This window comes from Atheta coriaria, unplaced genomic scaffold (assembly GCF_025399875.1).
Source record: "Atheta coriaria isolate IRGN ID8LTWV9N9 unplaced genomic scaffold, Caltech_Dcor_3.1 hic_scaffold_6_pilon, whole genome shotgun sequence".
Taxonomy (NCBI): Eukaryota; Metazoa; Arthropoda; class Insecta; order Coleoptera; family Staphylinidae; genus Dalotia; species Dalotia coriaria.
In genome coordinates, this window is record NW_027045448.1 from 780,859 (window position 1) to 795,640 (window position 14,782).

A 14,782-nucleotide genomic window follows, 5' to 3' on the forward strand; every position below is an offset into this window, starting at 1 on the left:
TTATGACACCTTCAAAACGCACGTGTCAATATCTGTAATTACTACACAACCAAATTCCAGACAAAACAAAATAATGGCTCAATTAACGATCAATTGTATATTATCTATAACTCTCACGGTGAAAATATTACACAATGTGTATGAAATTGCGAAACGACAATCAGTAATTGTGTGCTTATTAAACTTAGTATAAAAATGAACAATAGTAGTATTGTGACACATGTGACGAGGATGTAAAAGAGTTAAAGACAGTTGTATTATATAGATAATTAATATTTATTAACATAGTACATAATAAATAAGGCATAATTATGTAATGAAGTATGTTGGTACATAATACGCATAATGTTGATTAATAAAATGATAATTTCCACTTCTGATTTGTAAAAATTGTTGTTTACTTGCATATGTGCATGTGTTCATTAGTGTAGTTTACAGTTTTTAATGCATTGCCTTTTCTCCTAAATAAAATCACAAAATGTCTCTCATCCAAAAATAACGCATTTTAATATCTTTCGTTTAACAAAAATAAACATAAATAATTTTTATGAACAATAAAATCAATGTTTTATAGGTAAATTCGCATAAACTTTAAGTTTATCGCATTATTCGTATGTTCTGATGCATTAGCAAGCAATATATTGTATTGAGCAACTTTTGTTGAATCTGTTTTACATTTTATGCATGTTTAATATTAACCGATAAAAATTAAAGTACAATATATAAACGATACAAAAAAGTATTGTAAGATTATTGGGTCTGTTTGTATAGCGTCACCGGTGTCATTAACGGCGTGGACTTTGAATATGTTTTCAAGATATGAATCTTTGATGCACTCGTTGCATTCATATCCGAATTTCGTTCATAAACTCTCTTAATTTCAATTTCACAACAATAATACTTAAACGTAGAGATAAGTAAACCAGAAGTAATTTATAGATAGATGTAGATGTATGTAAATGATTACTGTCGAACAAATAATCATGAAAGTCTTGTTTACCTAATCGACTTGAGTAGGTTTATGATTTCCTGATTGTATAAGATGTACATTCATTGCGCGTTCGATATTATCATAGTGATGCAAACTCAGATATTGCATAATTATTCTACGCTGTTATGATTGCGGTAGCTGGTTGGTGACCCGCAATTTACCAGTCAAATCAGACCCAAAGTTTCAGTTTGCGCCGACGTTGACGTCGAGATGATGAATGAAAGGATAATAACACATTCCTCAAATTACGTGCTGCCATCGTAGGGGCAAACTATATACCTATATTTATAGTACGGTAAGTAGTTGAAATAAAATCAGTGGATATGTGAACGTGACTTGCATTCAGAAGCAAAATTAAATATTTATGCGAATGCGCTTTGAGCCCATTATGCAGACGGGATGCATCATCAGCTTGCAATTACAACAATGAGCTGTACGTAAACAAATAAATCAGTATTTCCCCGCTGCAGTCCAATTGCATTTGCAATTTTAATTCCAATCAGCGACAAAAGCGCGTCATATCTTTCTTAAACACAATGTTACGCTAGTGATCAAAGGCAAATTAGTTGTGCCGATTGATTGCGATGAATGTTTTTGCTAATCAACGACTGGAAAATGCAGCAAGCTGGCAATTTATATATAATGTTGTTGTTTAACGCACAAACAATATTGCGAAATGGCACTCGAGCATAGTAAATGTTGCAAGGCGTAGGAATTCACAATGCGTTATGTTTGCGGCGCCGAGTTTATTTTAAAGTCAAGGCCTGTCTCTACAATTGGTTGAACCATAGTACACTTTGTTGCTCGATTATCTTAGCAAATGCAATTTGCTACGCGCCTCCTGCTTACTTCCCTATCACATTATTACCACACATCAATTCAGAGTATTCAGAGCACAGTGAGGACAAACTGTGAAATCCGTTTGTAAATCAGAAAATTGCGCAACTGGATAGCATGTGTTTCGTTGACATGTTGTCAACGAAGCATTACATGTGTGCATAATGTAACTTGGCTCTGATTCGACTTGTTTATTAATTACCAACGGTTGTAACTTGTAATTATCGATCAATCGATAGTATGCAAAGTAAAAACACTAGCACCTGCTTTGGGCGTAACGCCATTAATGCATTACTGTTATAAACATGAGTAACAAATGTGTGAAAAAGATCTCAGTTGTTTCCACAGCGCAAAACTGTGCGCCTAACAATTTTGTGATTAACACGTTCAGCAAGATTCATGTATGCTTATTGTTAATAATAATATGTTTTCCGCTCAGTTTATAATCGTTTACACGTCTTGTTTGTATGCAGAGCTTGTAATTTTATTGTATATATGTTATTATTTACAGTCCGTTAATCCTACGTTATCTCTTATCAGTCTTTGGTACAGTTTGCGTTTGTTTCATTGTATGTGTTGTTAGGTTTTCATAGCGGGTACATCGTAACAGACAACAGACACAAACACTTTGTAAGCTTAATTTCAATACAAAAGCAAATGATATTTTGCCTCATAGGTTTGGTTGTTAAAATTTCGCATCCTACTTTATAACAATTGATAAAGTATTCAATTATAATGTCTTTTGACTTTCTTTACACCATTAACAATCAATTCAATTTGGCAGATAAATTCAACATGTTTAGCAATTTAATTTTTTTATAAACCACCTTTGCTATATACAAGAACAGTAATGTTCAATTTCGACCTCCTGCGCACTAAATCACAAAATGAATTAAAAACACAAATCATAACGGCAATTAGTAAATCGTCTTAATTACGTGCGTCTTGTTGCTCACCGCGCGGAATGAAATGCTTCACAAGCACGCAAATATGGCGAAATCATTTTTAACTCAATTGCCAGTCTGATTGCTGTGTTCTCGTGTTTTGTTAATATAACAAAATCGGCGAAAACGTAATAAATAAATAAATCTATCCTATAGTTTACCCAAGCTAGTTATTGTTAGGCGACTGACACAGAGATTGTAGAACGTCTTCGTATGTTCGCATGTCAGACTCGTAGTTCTCGAGCTGCTGCGTCAAATCGGGGACTTGATCAACGAGGGGCGGCATATCATTGAACGTTTGAAGCGGCGGCGCCTCTTTCCATTCACGATAGATCTCGCCGAGCTCGCTGTTTGCGGTCGAACTCGCGAACGGTGTTTTCTGTAAACAAATAAAATCGACACGGTTAATCATCGCCACCTGGCATAAAAATGATGTAGAAATCCAGCTACTAGTTGAGTGTAAGAGGCGCATGCTAAGCTCAATTAATAATGCAAAAAAGTCGATTACCGATGAAAGGTGGATATTAGAGTTGTTGATGTTACTCATTGTTAGCGCCTTAATTAATTAATTACGGGCGCCGACGGTTGGAAGTTAATTGGTAGCACGTAATGCTTCAGGATTAGTGGTCTGGTGTACGTGACGTGCGCCAAGGATGGCTGGCTGGGAAGTGAACTGTCCTACCGCTACTACACTAGCGTATATATATTCATCCAAAGGTGTTTTCAAGTCTCGACGCCTCACACGATGCAAAATAACCGAATCGTGTGCGCGAATCTGCTCATAAATATCTAATAATAACCTTCCATAATAACCGCGCGGTGACCTTGTTCAGGGTTACTACTCGCTTTTATTTCTTCTATCACTTATCGAATTAGGTTGTTTTTGTAAACACGCGTCGTTATCTATGCGAACACGATGCAAAAATATCATCACGCAAAACAAGTAATGGAATATACAATGCCGATAAATTCAATAACCAAATTAATTAGATTTCGTTGAGCACGGGTGGCAGTCAACACGATAAATAAATCAGTTTTGTGCACATGTAATAAATTATACGGGCCACCATCGATTATTTGATCTCTCTATTGTTACGTGAATATCTTATCAACGTCCGGGTAGAGTTTCGTGTATTTTATCGATCATCCCATTATTTTTCGACACGCAAACACAAACAACTAAACAATTCAAAGAAAATTTGAAATTCAACGCGAGCAAACATGACTTGAAAGTATGACCGCGTGCATTGTTTGGAGTTCGTACGACGCGCATTCAAACAGAGGAACATGATGATGCACAAACGATGTATAATTAGCAATGGGCACGCTTGTCACAGCCATGTGCTCAAAAGCGACCATCCTTCACCCACAAATCGTCTCGCAAACTAAGTGCACAACAAAATCATACCTTGTTAAAAACAACACCTTAACACCTAACTTCAAAAAAGTTTTAGCGTAACAAATGTCCTAAATGTGTTATTTGTATGCGATGGGATGTAATTAGTAACTCATGCAGCATTCAGCAAGTATAATTTACCAATTCTACCATAATGAAATCGTCTTTGAGCGTGGACATCATCGTAAATCGATTCCGCGTCTGACTGGGTGGTGATGAATCGATCGAGTCTGTCGAATTCCCATTTTTGTCCTCGTCCGGTTTGATAGTGGTAGTCGAGTCGTTGATATCCGCAGGCTGCTCCTCGTTGTTCTCCAACTCTTTCTCTTCTTCGTCCACTTTCAGTTTCAGCTGATCTTCAAAGAGTTTCGTGTAAGGAATTTCAGGAATGATAAAGTCAGGCATCGGATACTGCTTTGAGTTCTGCTTGTTGCCGTTGGCAGCAAAGGCACCAATTTTTCTTGTGTTACCTAAGGATGCAATGTTTTCTTCGCTGCAATCAACAAAAAAACCACAACAGTTAGTCATACATAACTTATAAATCTATTAGTAAAGTGTGTCAATAGTTTTCGTGCGTTTTAAAACGAATTCGGTAATTAACCCAAGCAGTTTCGTCCAGTTTTGGCACTCTAATAGATTATGTCTATGAATCATAAAAAAGTTATGCAATTCGTGTCAGTAACGAGTCGTACCCATGGTGTACGTGCTAAAAATAGTCAAATGCACCAAAAAAGCAGATTCCATTAAACGTACAATTAGAAAGTTTGAAGTTTGAACGTGGCTCAAGGTCCCTTCTACATCCGAATTTGACTCGAAGGTAAAACTGCGTATTACATATGACGTATGCTCTCTCTATCCGTTTAACAGACTACTATCGAAAGAAAGTCCAGACAAGTGCTAGCGATTTATGCTTGACAACATAAGCCTATTTAAATTGAAAAACCATAAGTCAGCCAAGTCAAGCCATATGTGAGCATGACGCTGGTGTTTCATGCGTGGGTACTGCCATTTCGTCCGAGTTTTCATTTTACCGCAGCCCACAATCAACTGGTACAGAGTGACTCATAGTCGCCAATATCAGTAAAATTATGTATTTTTTTAACGAGTTCGCGAATATGAATGAAGTAATTTAAAATACAATCCATAAAAATGGCCGGGTTATGCACTATTTGACATTGTTAAAGTCCTATATGTGAAATTAATGCCTTGTAACAGCAGACAGAGAGTTCATATAGGATGTGGGCTGTGGAAGCCGATAGTCGAACGCACGCGGTTTTATGCTAAATAATACTATTTATAGCGTGGTCCGTGCAATGGTCGCGACTGTTAATGAGGCTGGGATTGCATTTCAACCCACCACAACACATATGGCGAGACTACACACCCATCGCCTCAGTTTCCCGTCTGATTTTTCGTCATCGTTTAGTTTAGCTAGACTGTCCAATTGGACGCGATTCAAATTGATAAAAATACTTTTTATTAGAACGCGAGAACGCCTTCTGTGCAAATAAATACAATGCACTGTAAATACGTTGCCAATTTTTTGCTGGTAGCATCGTAGCGCCAGAGGTACAGATTATTTCTAGATACACCGCGCGTACACATCAAGGTGGACAAGTTTTTTGCCGGGAATGTGTGCAGCCTAGCAACACGCAAGTGCAAAATTCTCGCCGTCGGCAGATCGAATGCAAAATGTGATGATCCCACATCCACACATTCACCAAAGTTGAATGTTCTGACGAAGCTAGCTGTTAGTATCTTATCACTTTCCCTTGTTAGCACAACAACAAAATCATTCTACGTAAGCAAAAACGAGGTATTTACAAGCAAATCAACGCATGTGCATAAAGTTGCGATTAATTATCGCCATATAATTAATGCATGCGTGTGCGTTATTACATGCGTTCACCTGACAACTTTCCATTTTACTTTTACCTTTTACCCAATTGAAATTTAAGCGGCGCGTTGCTGATTGAATGAATTTGGAAATTTCGTCGAGTGAAATTGAAAGGCGCACTCACAAGAGTTGCAGCTTCTCTTTTGCATTAAGAACTCTGAACAAGTTAAAAACGTAATTGACTTGCAATGCCGTATCATTAGGTAAAATCTCTTAATTGCTCTAAGTTTGCTGGGAAACCTCTGCGATTATTTGTTCCCATATGTGTGCGATCTTTCTAAAACGCATGTTCTCATGAAATAATTACACGGTTGTGAATTTACAAATCAAAGAATCAATTGGTTTCCGAAAAGTTCATTTAACTGCAAATGTTTTTGTTTACTAGTCCACCAAAGTGAACTTTAGTCGAAATTTGATTGTGTAAAATGTTGTTGAAACAGTTTAGTGCTACCAAACTATAAATTTAGAATCAGCGACGACACATTCGAATAGAATGCATGCAATGCGATTAAAAGACAACGAGGAGACAATAATATCAATTGTTTACACGCAAGTATTAGGAATTTCCTGGTGTGGTTGTCGCATGTTATAAAAACAATGCAACATATTTGATTTAAACTCTCTAAAAATTTGAAATTCAATTCAATGCATGCCCGTAAAGTATATCAGCACTAAACACACTAAATACAGTAGAAAACCAAAAATATTCCAAACGACTAGTGGTAAAACTATGCATAGATAAACATTTACATTACCAGACAAGTTAATTTAGTAATTTTAGAACCGGCTTATTCAAATACAACTCAACCGATCACGGGTAAATCCCAGGTTGGAAAAAACGTACTCACTTTTGTTTATATCGCATATTCCGCGGACTGCAGTTGGTGTTAAAGTGATCGCTCTTCAGCATGATGGAATCCTCGCGACCAGACTGCGTGGGCGATATTGTCATTTTCGTCCTGTACGACACGGTCAATTGAATCGTGCCGATGGGCGTGCAAATCTGGCCCACTCTCACTTGCTTATATCCATCGCCCAAGTTGTGCATCTGCGGCTCGTCCATGTAGATGCGATAACAGATGACGTAGGAGTCGGGCCCCTGTCTCCGCGATAATTTATACGCAGGTGTGACGCGCGTCACTGAGACGAGCGATTTGAGCAAGATGCCCATGCGATTGTACACCGTGTGCGTCACCCGCACAGCAGGGTCACATTGTTCCGGTAGGATATCAAGGCACCAGGACTCCAGCACCATTTGATCGCCTTCAACAGTCTTTAAGGATATCTCCACGCAAAGTGGTAGGCAGTTTGTCACCACTTCGCCGTTTAACGCTTTCTTCGTCTCTGTTAGCACTTCGGGAAGATCTTCGATGGCTAGATTGAACTGAAATAAACCATATGCACATTTGATAAATCCAATATACAGGAATTAAACATTTAATCCTAGTTTATACATAGTTGTAGCATGAGTAAATGCATTTATCTGAAGTTACATTGTCGTCACCAGCTGTGTTTGTGTTACACTTCATCGTCATTGTAACAAAAATACTTTGATAATAAACAAAGTAATCACATATTACTCACCCAATCTGCTCCGGATTGTTGTGGATTGCATTTCGTAGATTTCTTCTCGCCCAATCTGGATTGTACAATCACTTGCGCGGATTTGAACGCCAAGAACTTGGTGAATTTGTCCAAGTCCTTCCTATCTTGACTACTCAGCCTCATTTCCATTAGTTGCATAGGTTGTCTGTCGACGAAACTTGCCACGCGAAATATCAAATACTAAACGCACGGCGAAACGGCATGAGCGAACACGTGAACGTGCACACAACCCACAAACACTATTGATTTTCGTGCGGCGCCCGCACTCGCGTAGGTAGCCGCCGCTCGATCCTCTTGGATCCCACTTGTTTGGGTATTTTCGGTGTGGCGCGAGACCGTCCCGACGCACACGCACGTTGATTCCTTACAACAAGAAAGCAATTCCTGACTCACGGCACGTACACATCTCTACAACCTTCACCGAGCGAACGAACTCGACTAATGTAAATGCAACGGACGCTCCTACATACATCCAAACGGATTTACGAAATGCCTGCAAACTGGTAGAGCGGGCAAGCGACTTTAAATGGAATGCGAGAAATGTCGTTACGTCAGGCGTAAACGTCTGTTGACGCAGCAAGCAACTTGCCTCCCTTCCCCGCAAAAATTTAAACCAGAATACTGGTGAATGAAGTTTTTCGTTGTAAATTTCTTTGACTTCAATTTAAATCAAGTATCGCAATGCATATGTATGCTTTTTGAACGTTTTTCAATTTGAATGTCACCAATATATTTAGAACAGATTTTAGAGTGACATAAACTGATGCGCGCTAACTTCACTCGAAATTTCCAGCAACAACTAGAAAACACGTAGTCAAGGCGTGGCTACGCCTTGCTTTGCTTCGCGCCAAACTTAAACAATTCAATAATCAACATAACATATTGAAATTATATTTTAAATATCTTTCTTTATATTAATAATATAATATTAACTAAAGCAAATACCTGTTTATACTACTAAAATAATTGAAAACGTGTGGATACTTTTGAATTAACCTTATATATATTGTATGGATCCTGCTTTCAAGATAGTTCATTCAAGTATTAATTCATATAATAAATATATTTAACTGTTAGAAGTATAAATTAATATATAATGCATTAAATCAATTGTTAGTTAATTATATTTAATGCTAAACATACTGTAATAAAGTGATTTATATTAATATTAATTGTAGTTTCCGCCAACAGATGGCACCCAAATACAGATGTCGCAAAATATATCAGCAATAATAATCTGTTAATCAGGTACAAAAGTCATACAAAAGTACAAAAGCTAACATAATTCTGAAAAAATGTATGTATTTTACTAGATCATATTAAACAAAAATAACAAATTTTATGTTTACTGTTTCCCTAATAATTTTGAAACACTTGGCAGCACCGCAACGTTCATTTTCGGATGCGACAACTATGCTCTAACTGTCATTTAATACGTGCGAGCGAAAGTGGGGCCAAACGTCAACCATCGACTTGCCGTTGCAATCTGCAATCCCGACGTCTTTTTAGTTGATTCTCAAGATATTTGTTCGAATTTGCTTATTATTATTTAATCAATTCTCGATGCGAAGATTAATGTAATACATTGTAAGGTAAGTTAGCGAAACCGCTAAATATATTGAATTATTCTCTGCACAATTTCGATATGTGTAACGCGTAAATTGGATTCTCATGTATGGCGCTCGCTGTTGTTGATAACCACTAATCCAAACTGAATACAAATCTGCGGACTGGGTGAATCTATGATTTTCCCTAAGCGATAATATTACGTACTATTTTAATCGCAACCCAAATGCTCATGAGTAAATAATGTCAGAATTGTTTTAGGAAGGTAGTCCTCTCATTGTGTTGCAATGAGCACAATTAATAAGCTATTTAATTGTTACAAAGATAAGGTGCAGTGTGTAACCTTGCAACATACTAATAACGACCAACTTAGATAATCGTTGAATTATATATTATCTTATCTGAAAATTGTAGTTACCGTTTGGTAAATATAAAGGGTAAACAATTAGGTTGATGTTGCATGGATGCCCAGACAACAAGAATGTACTTGTGAGGGTGGCATAATAAAATTGATATTGGAAAACTTGCCACTTTATGATGCATTCGTTAAATAAGGTTTTTAATGGCAATTATTGAAAAATAAGCATATATCAATTTGTATGATATGTCTTTCAATTGGTCAATGTAAGCCTTTACCATTACCTTGATAGCATCAAGTCAGATTTCTACTAGGAACAAATGCGACCTGAGATATTTTTTAACTTCCCAAACAATCAAGCTGATCAATACTTGGTTTGCTTTATGAAGGGCAATGAATTAAAGGTTAAATAAAATTGATTTAGAATATATTTTTGATCATTGATAAAATAAGTTTACCTTACTTATTCATTGACATAACATTTAGCGAGTATCCGATATTTTAATAATTAATTGCGCTTATCCAAAAAAAAACTTATATTCTCTTACTATATTGCTACTATTACAAATATAAAAAAATAGTTAACACTAACAATATCAAAATCACTGACAATTTATTATGAAGTTTTAAGCGCCAGTTTCTAATAGTGTTTTATATTTTTAGGTCAGTTTATGATGCATTCTATTATTTTTATTGCGACCATATAATAATTTGACTATCTTATTTTTAAACCTCAACGCTTATTTTTACTGCCAAATGCATAGTTCCTCAACCATTTCTCAGATTGCTATAAAATTTTCAGTATGAGCAATTTTGTAGCACGACCTTAGTACGTGAAAATGTAATTTTCAGCTAAATCCTTGGCGTTTATGAGTTTACGTTGATGATTTTTAAGTACATCAACAAAAATATACACTATACTGTTTACCATCCGAAAATAGAAATGTGGAGATACATATCTAATTTTATAACGTTTTCATGCAACGGGATTCTTTCATTTTAAATAAACTAATAATTTTTTAAAGTTATTACAAACGTAAGTTACGTTGCAACGTAAACTATATCTAATTTATACGAAGGATTTCCTGCCAAGTGTTGCAAATTATTGACAAATCTTTGTGATTATTAGGAGCGTATATTTAATATTCCCATAAAATTTTGTTTGCTGCCACTTTCATAATACTTGGACACATTTCAAACGTTTATAAACAAAAATACTATAAACCTGCTCTGGAACAAATTAAGTGCATAAATGCCTGGTCATAAAACATTTCAAAAATATTTGCGAACTAAACAAAATTTATGCAAGGTCAAAAGTAATTTATTCTATATTTGCCACTGCGAACTTTGTTGAGCTGTCTAGGTGTCCACATTTCTAAATGAAAAGGAACCAACGGGAATGTTTAATTATAGGTTTCACAATGAGCGTGATAATTCGTCTTCAAAATTTACCTTGGTCCGCCACCGCTCACGACATTCGACAATATTTTCATGGACTGAGCATCCCCGAGGGTGGTGTACATATCGTTGGCGGCGAAAAGGGCGACGCATTCATTGCGTTCAGGTACTACTCGATTGCTACCCGCATAATTCGTGCGTGCGCACAGTCTTGCACTTAATGCAGATGACTAATTACAACAATTTGAATCTTTCATTTATGTAGCACCGACGAGGACGCACGTCAAGCTTTTAATCGCAGCAATGGCAAAATTAAGGACGCACCCATCACTTTGTTGCTCAGCTCGCGTAGCGAAATGCAAAAGGTCATCGAAGCCGCCCGCAATCAATCGATGGCGGCGTTCTTGGGCGCATCACAACAACAGTCGCAACCTTCCATTGTTCCGATAATGCCGACCGCAGTACCTTCGACCGCCAGCTCTCTAACAGATTTCAAAAGCAACAAGACAGACCAGCGTGACCACCGTCGTAGGTCGCGGTCCCGCTCACGCTCCAGGTCGAACGAGCGCTTTAATCGAAGAGACAGGCAACGCGACCGCAGCCGATCGGACAGCAGGGATCGCACGAGAGACCGAAGACGCAGTCGAACTCGAAGTCGGAGTCGCGAAAGATCTAAGTCTATCGAGCGACGCAATAGCGTGCAGGGTGGTCGAGGAAATGCGACGCAACCACATCGTGTTGGCGTTTGGGAAGCGCCACCACCGACCGTGTTTGCGAATGCTGCTGATTCCGCCAATCTTTTAGCGACATTTGTTGCCAATAACATATTGCCTAATATACTCAATGGAAATGGCAATGTTAATCAATTAGCAGCGCTCGCGGCAGCGGGTGTAAATTTACAAGAACAGTTTCAGCTACAAGGTAATAATGCTCCGCTTCGTCCTTTGGTTCAACCAGGATTACCGCAGCAGAATGCGCCTATTGTACCCACTTTGAATCAAGGCAATCGACATGAAATTAATGCGAATGGTAGGAATAAGAACAACTTTGAGCAGCGAGATAACGGCAACAATAATGCGAATGTTCCAAATCATTGCATTAAGTTGTTTCCTTTCTTTGGTGGGGTGGCTGATATCACACGCTTTTTCGGCCATTTAGAAATCGTCAAAGACGGTGTGCGGTTTTCTAATGATGTCTTTGGTAATCGCAATGGTCAAATCTTTGTCAATTTTGCGTATGCTCGAGGTAAAGATGAGGCTTTAGGTCGATCCGGTGATCGCATACGTAATCAGATCGTTGCGATTGAGCATGTTGGTGATGACGAGTTTGTCAATATGTATCTTAATCCTAAAAACGTACAAATTCCTAAAGAACCTAACTGTGACGTCAATATGAGACTGAATGAAATAGTTTTTGCACATTTGAAACTAGATGCGCTTCCTAACTTTATCAAGTCGCAAGATATCCGCAAAATATTTCACAAATATGCTCTGCTAGCGGTTGTTATCGAGCCCAAAGGGCGTGTCAGCTCGGCCTATATCAAATTTAACAATCCGCAAGTCGCTCAGAGTGCGTTTACCGACAACAGCACTCATCAATTTGAAGGCAAACCGATCAATGTATTTATATGCTCAGACGGCGAGTTCGAAGATGCCGCCCGCAAGCACGGCACCGATACGGTCCAAGTTCCTACAAACGTATTCTCAATGTCCGGTCTGCCGCCGAAATGCTGTGACAGGGACATCATCGATTTCTTTTCGGATATCGGTATCATGCCCGCGAAAATAAATATGGTCCCAAACGATTCGGGCTTTATCGACGAGGCGATCTGCGAATTTTACAGCGTTGACGATGCGATTCTAGGTTTCCAGAAAAATGGCACACTTTTCGGGAATAACACCGTCTGTATGAAATATGAGCCGGTTAATGAAGCGCCAAAAAAGTCACACCCAAGTGGAGCGCCACCGCTTATGGCGCAGCAGTTTTCACGGGCGATGCCGTCACCCGGCATGAACATGAACCATCCACAGGGAAACCATTCCAATCGTCCTTTCTTCCAGAATCCCAATCAATTTAACGGCCCACCAATGCGTGGCCCTCGACCTCCTCCTCACCATATGCCGATGCAAATGAATGAAATAGGACGCGGAATGCCACTGATGCGCAGATTCCCGCATCCGCACCACTACCAACAACAACAACATCACCACCACCAGCAGCCGCATCATCCGCAACTGCAGCAGCTGGATTATGATGACAATATTTGCGACGATGACGAGGCGATAGCGCCGCCCGGTTGTGTTCTCTTAATGGAAAACGTACCGTACAAAGCGGGCGTTGATGAGATTCTTAATTTCTTAGGTAGCTATAACGTGTCAGGCGAGAATGTACTCAGAAAATATAATGCGAACGGCTTGCCTTCCGGCGAGGCCAAGATTATTTTTAACAGCCCTGAGGAAGTTTATCACGTTATTCAGCAGGCGCGAGGCAGGCGAATTAGGGAGCGGTTAATTCACATGGCACAGATTTAAATCAGATTTTTTTTTACCGCATTTCAAACCAAATTACAAACACGTTTATAGTTGATTAAGAATTAATGATAAGTTACTTAATTTAGAACTTAATGACAAATTATGATTTCGATCGCTGAATGTATGACTTAGATCTGCCTGTTGTATATAATTGAAAATAACATTATTAGAGGAATTAGTTTTATATCTGATTGATGATTGACATCCGCGAGGTAGCAGATCTTATACACGATGAAGTTATTAATATTCCAAAGATACTTCCGATTTTGCGAAATGATATTTATATTTATTAGGGTGTCCGTTATTTCCCAAAATGGATTTTATTTTTCAGACGCCCCCCAAACTTTTAGATTTTGACCTAAAAAAAAATATGAGACCCATTTCAGCCCTTAAAATTGATATTAAACCGTGCCTAAATCATAATCCTTTTCCCATTTAAATAACATGGGATTTTTGCACTTTTTACAGTTATTCTTTTTTTATCGGAACAAATATAGCTAAAAATACCGCTGGAACATATTTTGTTGGAAATTTTACGCTCTACAAAAAAGGTCTGAATACTTTTTTCGATAAAATCAACCCTGTAAAAGTTATTCAAAGATTAAGTCGCGTTTTCGATACGCGATTATTGTAACATAAACTCTAGTTTCGATCAATTGATTATAGGTGGCGCAGTTAGAATTTGCTGTAAATGAGATTATAAACTATGTGTATAACTTTAATCGCAAATAACTTTTACAGGAATGTTTTTAAGCAAAAAACCAAAGAGATCTTTTTTGTAGAGGGTAAAATTTTGCATTAGAATATGTCTTTGTCGAAGCTGTAGGTTTATTTACTTTGGAGATATAAAATTAAATGCAAAACGTCAGGAAATCCCATGTTATTTAAATGAGAAAAGGATTATGATTTAGGCACGGTTTAATATCAATTTTAAGGGCTGAAATGGGTCTCATATTTTTTTTTAGGTCAAAATCTAAAAGTTTGAGGGGCGTCTGAAAAATAAAATCCATTTTGGGAAATAACGGACACCCTAATATATATATATTTTTCGTCGTAAACGCCGCCTAGTTTCGTGTAATTTGCGCTCCTAAGGAAATAGTTTTCGACATGTGCGATCCGTGCGAGCGGGAAACATATTTCTCCCCTGATGCAAACGAAGCGAAACAACCAGTTGTCGTTTCGTATTTGGATAATTTTAACGAGCACGAAATAAACACGCGAAAACGCGCTTTTCACTGACCTGGAAAATTCGGGAAATG

General features: G+C 37.9%; 2 protein-coding genes across 4 annotated transcripts; one reads left to right on the forward strand and one right to left on the reverse strand.

Moving 5' to 3' along the window:
* Positions 1-252: 252 nt before the first annotated feature.
* Atg13 (Autophagy-related 13) lies at positions 253-8,206 on the reverse strand. Of its 2 annotated transcripts, none has more exons than XM_065304309.1 (4): positions 7,650-8,206; positions 6,914-7,449; positions 4,310-4,661; positions 253-3,151 (listed from the first exon to the last, which is right to left on the reverse strand). In XM_065304309.1, the coding sequence occupies exons 1-4, from the start codon at positions 7,806-7,808 to the stop codon at positions 2,939-2,941; spliced, it is 1,260 nt and encodes a 419-aa protein (XP_065160381.1). In that variant the 5' UTR covers positions 7,809-8,206; the 3' UTR covers positions 253-2,938. The 2 variants fall into 2 exon arrangements, with proteins under 2 accessions (XP_065160381.1, XP_065160382.1); XM_065304310.1 differs by having other exon boundaries at positions 4,319-4,661; positions 7,650-8,205.
* Positions 8,207-9,051: 845 nt separating this feature from the next.
* On the forward strand, positions 9,052-13,946 carry LOC135793173 (uncharacterized). 2 transcript variants are annotated; one of them, XM_065304001.1, is made up of 3 exons: positions 9,052-9,262; positions 11,008-11,158; positions 11,258-13,946. In XM_065304001.1, the coding sequence occupies exons 2-3, from the start codon at positions 11,016-11,018 to the stop codon at positions 13,521-13,523; spliced, it is 2,409 nt and encodes an 802-aa protein (XP_065160073.1). In that variant the 5' UTR covers positions 9,052-9,262; positions 11,008-11,015; the 3' UTR covers positions 13,524-13,946. The 2 variants fall into 2 exon arrangements, with proteins under 2 accessions (XP_065160073.1, XP_065160074.1); XM_065304002.1 differs by lacking the exon at positions 9,052-9,262 and having other exon boundaries at positions 11,061-11,187.
* Positions 13,947-14,782: the final 836 nt, after the last annotated feature.

Bases quoted from the DNA above. Each gene is read 5' to 3' on its own strand.
- Atg13 (XM_065304309.1), bottom strand. From the start codon at position 7,808: ATGCAACTAATGGAAATGAGGCTGAGTAGTCAAGATAGGAAGGACTTG. The intron at 7,450-7,649 runs GTGAGTAATATG...GGTTTATTTCAG, and splicing joins AACAATCCGGAGCAGATTGG to TTCAATCTAGCCATCGAAGA. The intron at 4,662-6,913 runs GTGAGTACGTTT...TGTTGATTGCAG, and splicing joins AATATGCGATATAAACAAAA to CGAAGAAAACATTGCATCCT.
- LOC135793173 (XM_065304001.1), top strand. From the start codon at position 11,016: ATGAGCGTGATAATTCGTCTTCAAAATTTACCTTGGTCCGCCACCGCT. The intron at 11,159-11,257 runs GTACTACTCGAT...TCATTTATGTAG, and splicing joins GACGCATTCATTGCGTTCAG to CACCGACGAGGACGCACGTC.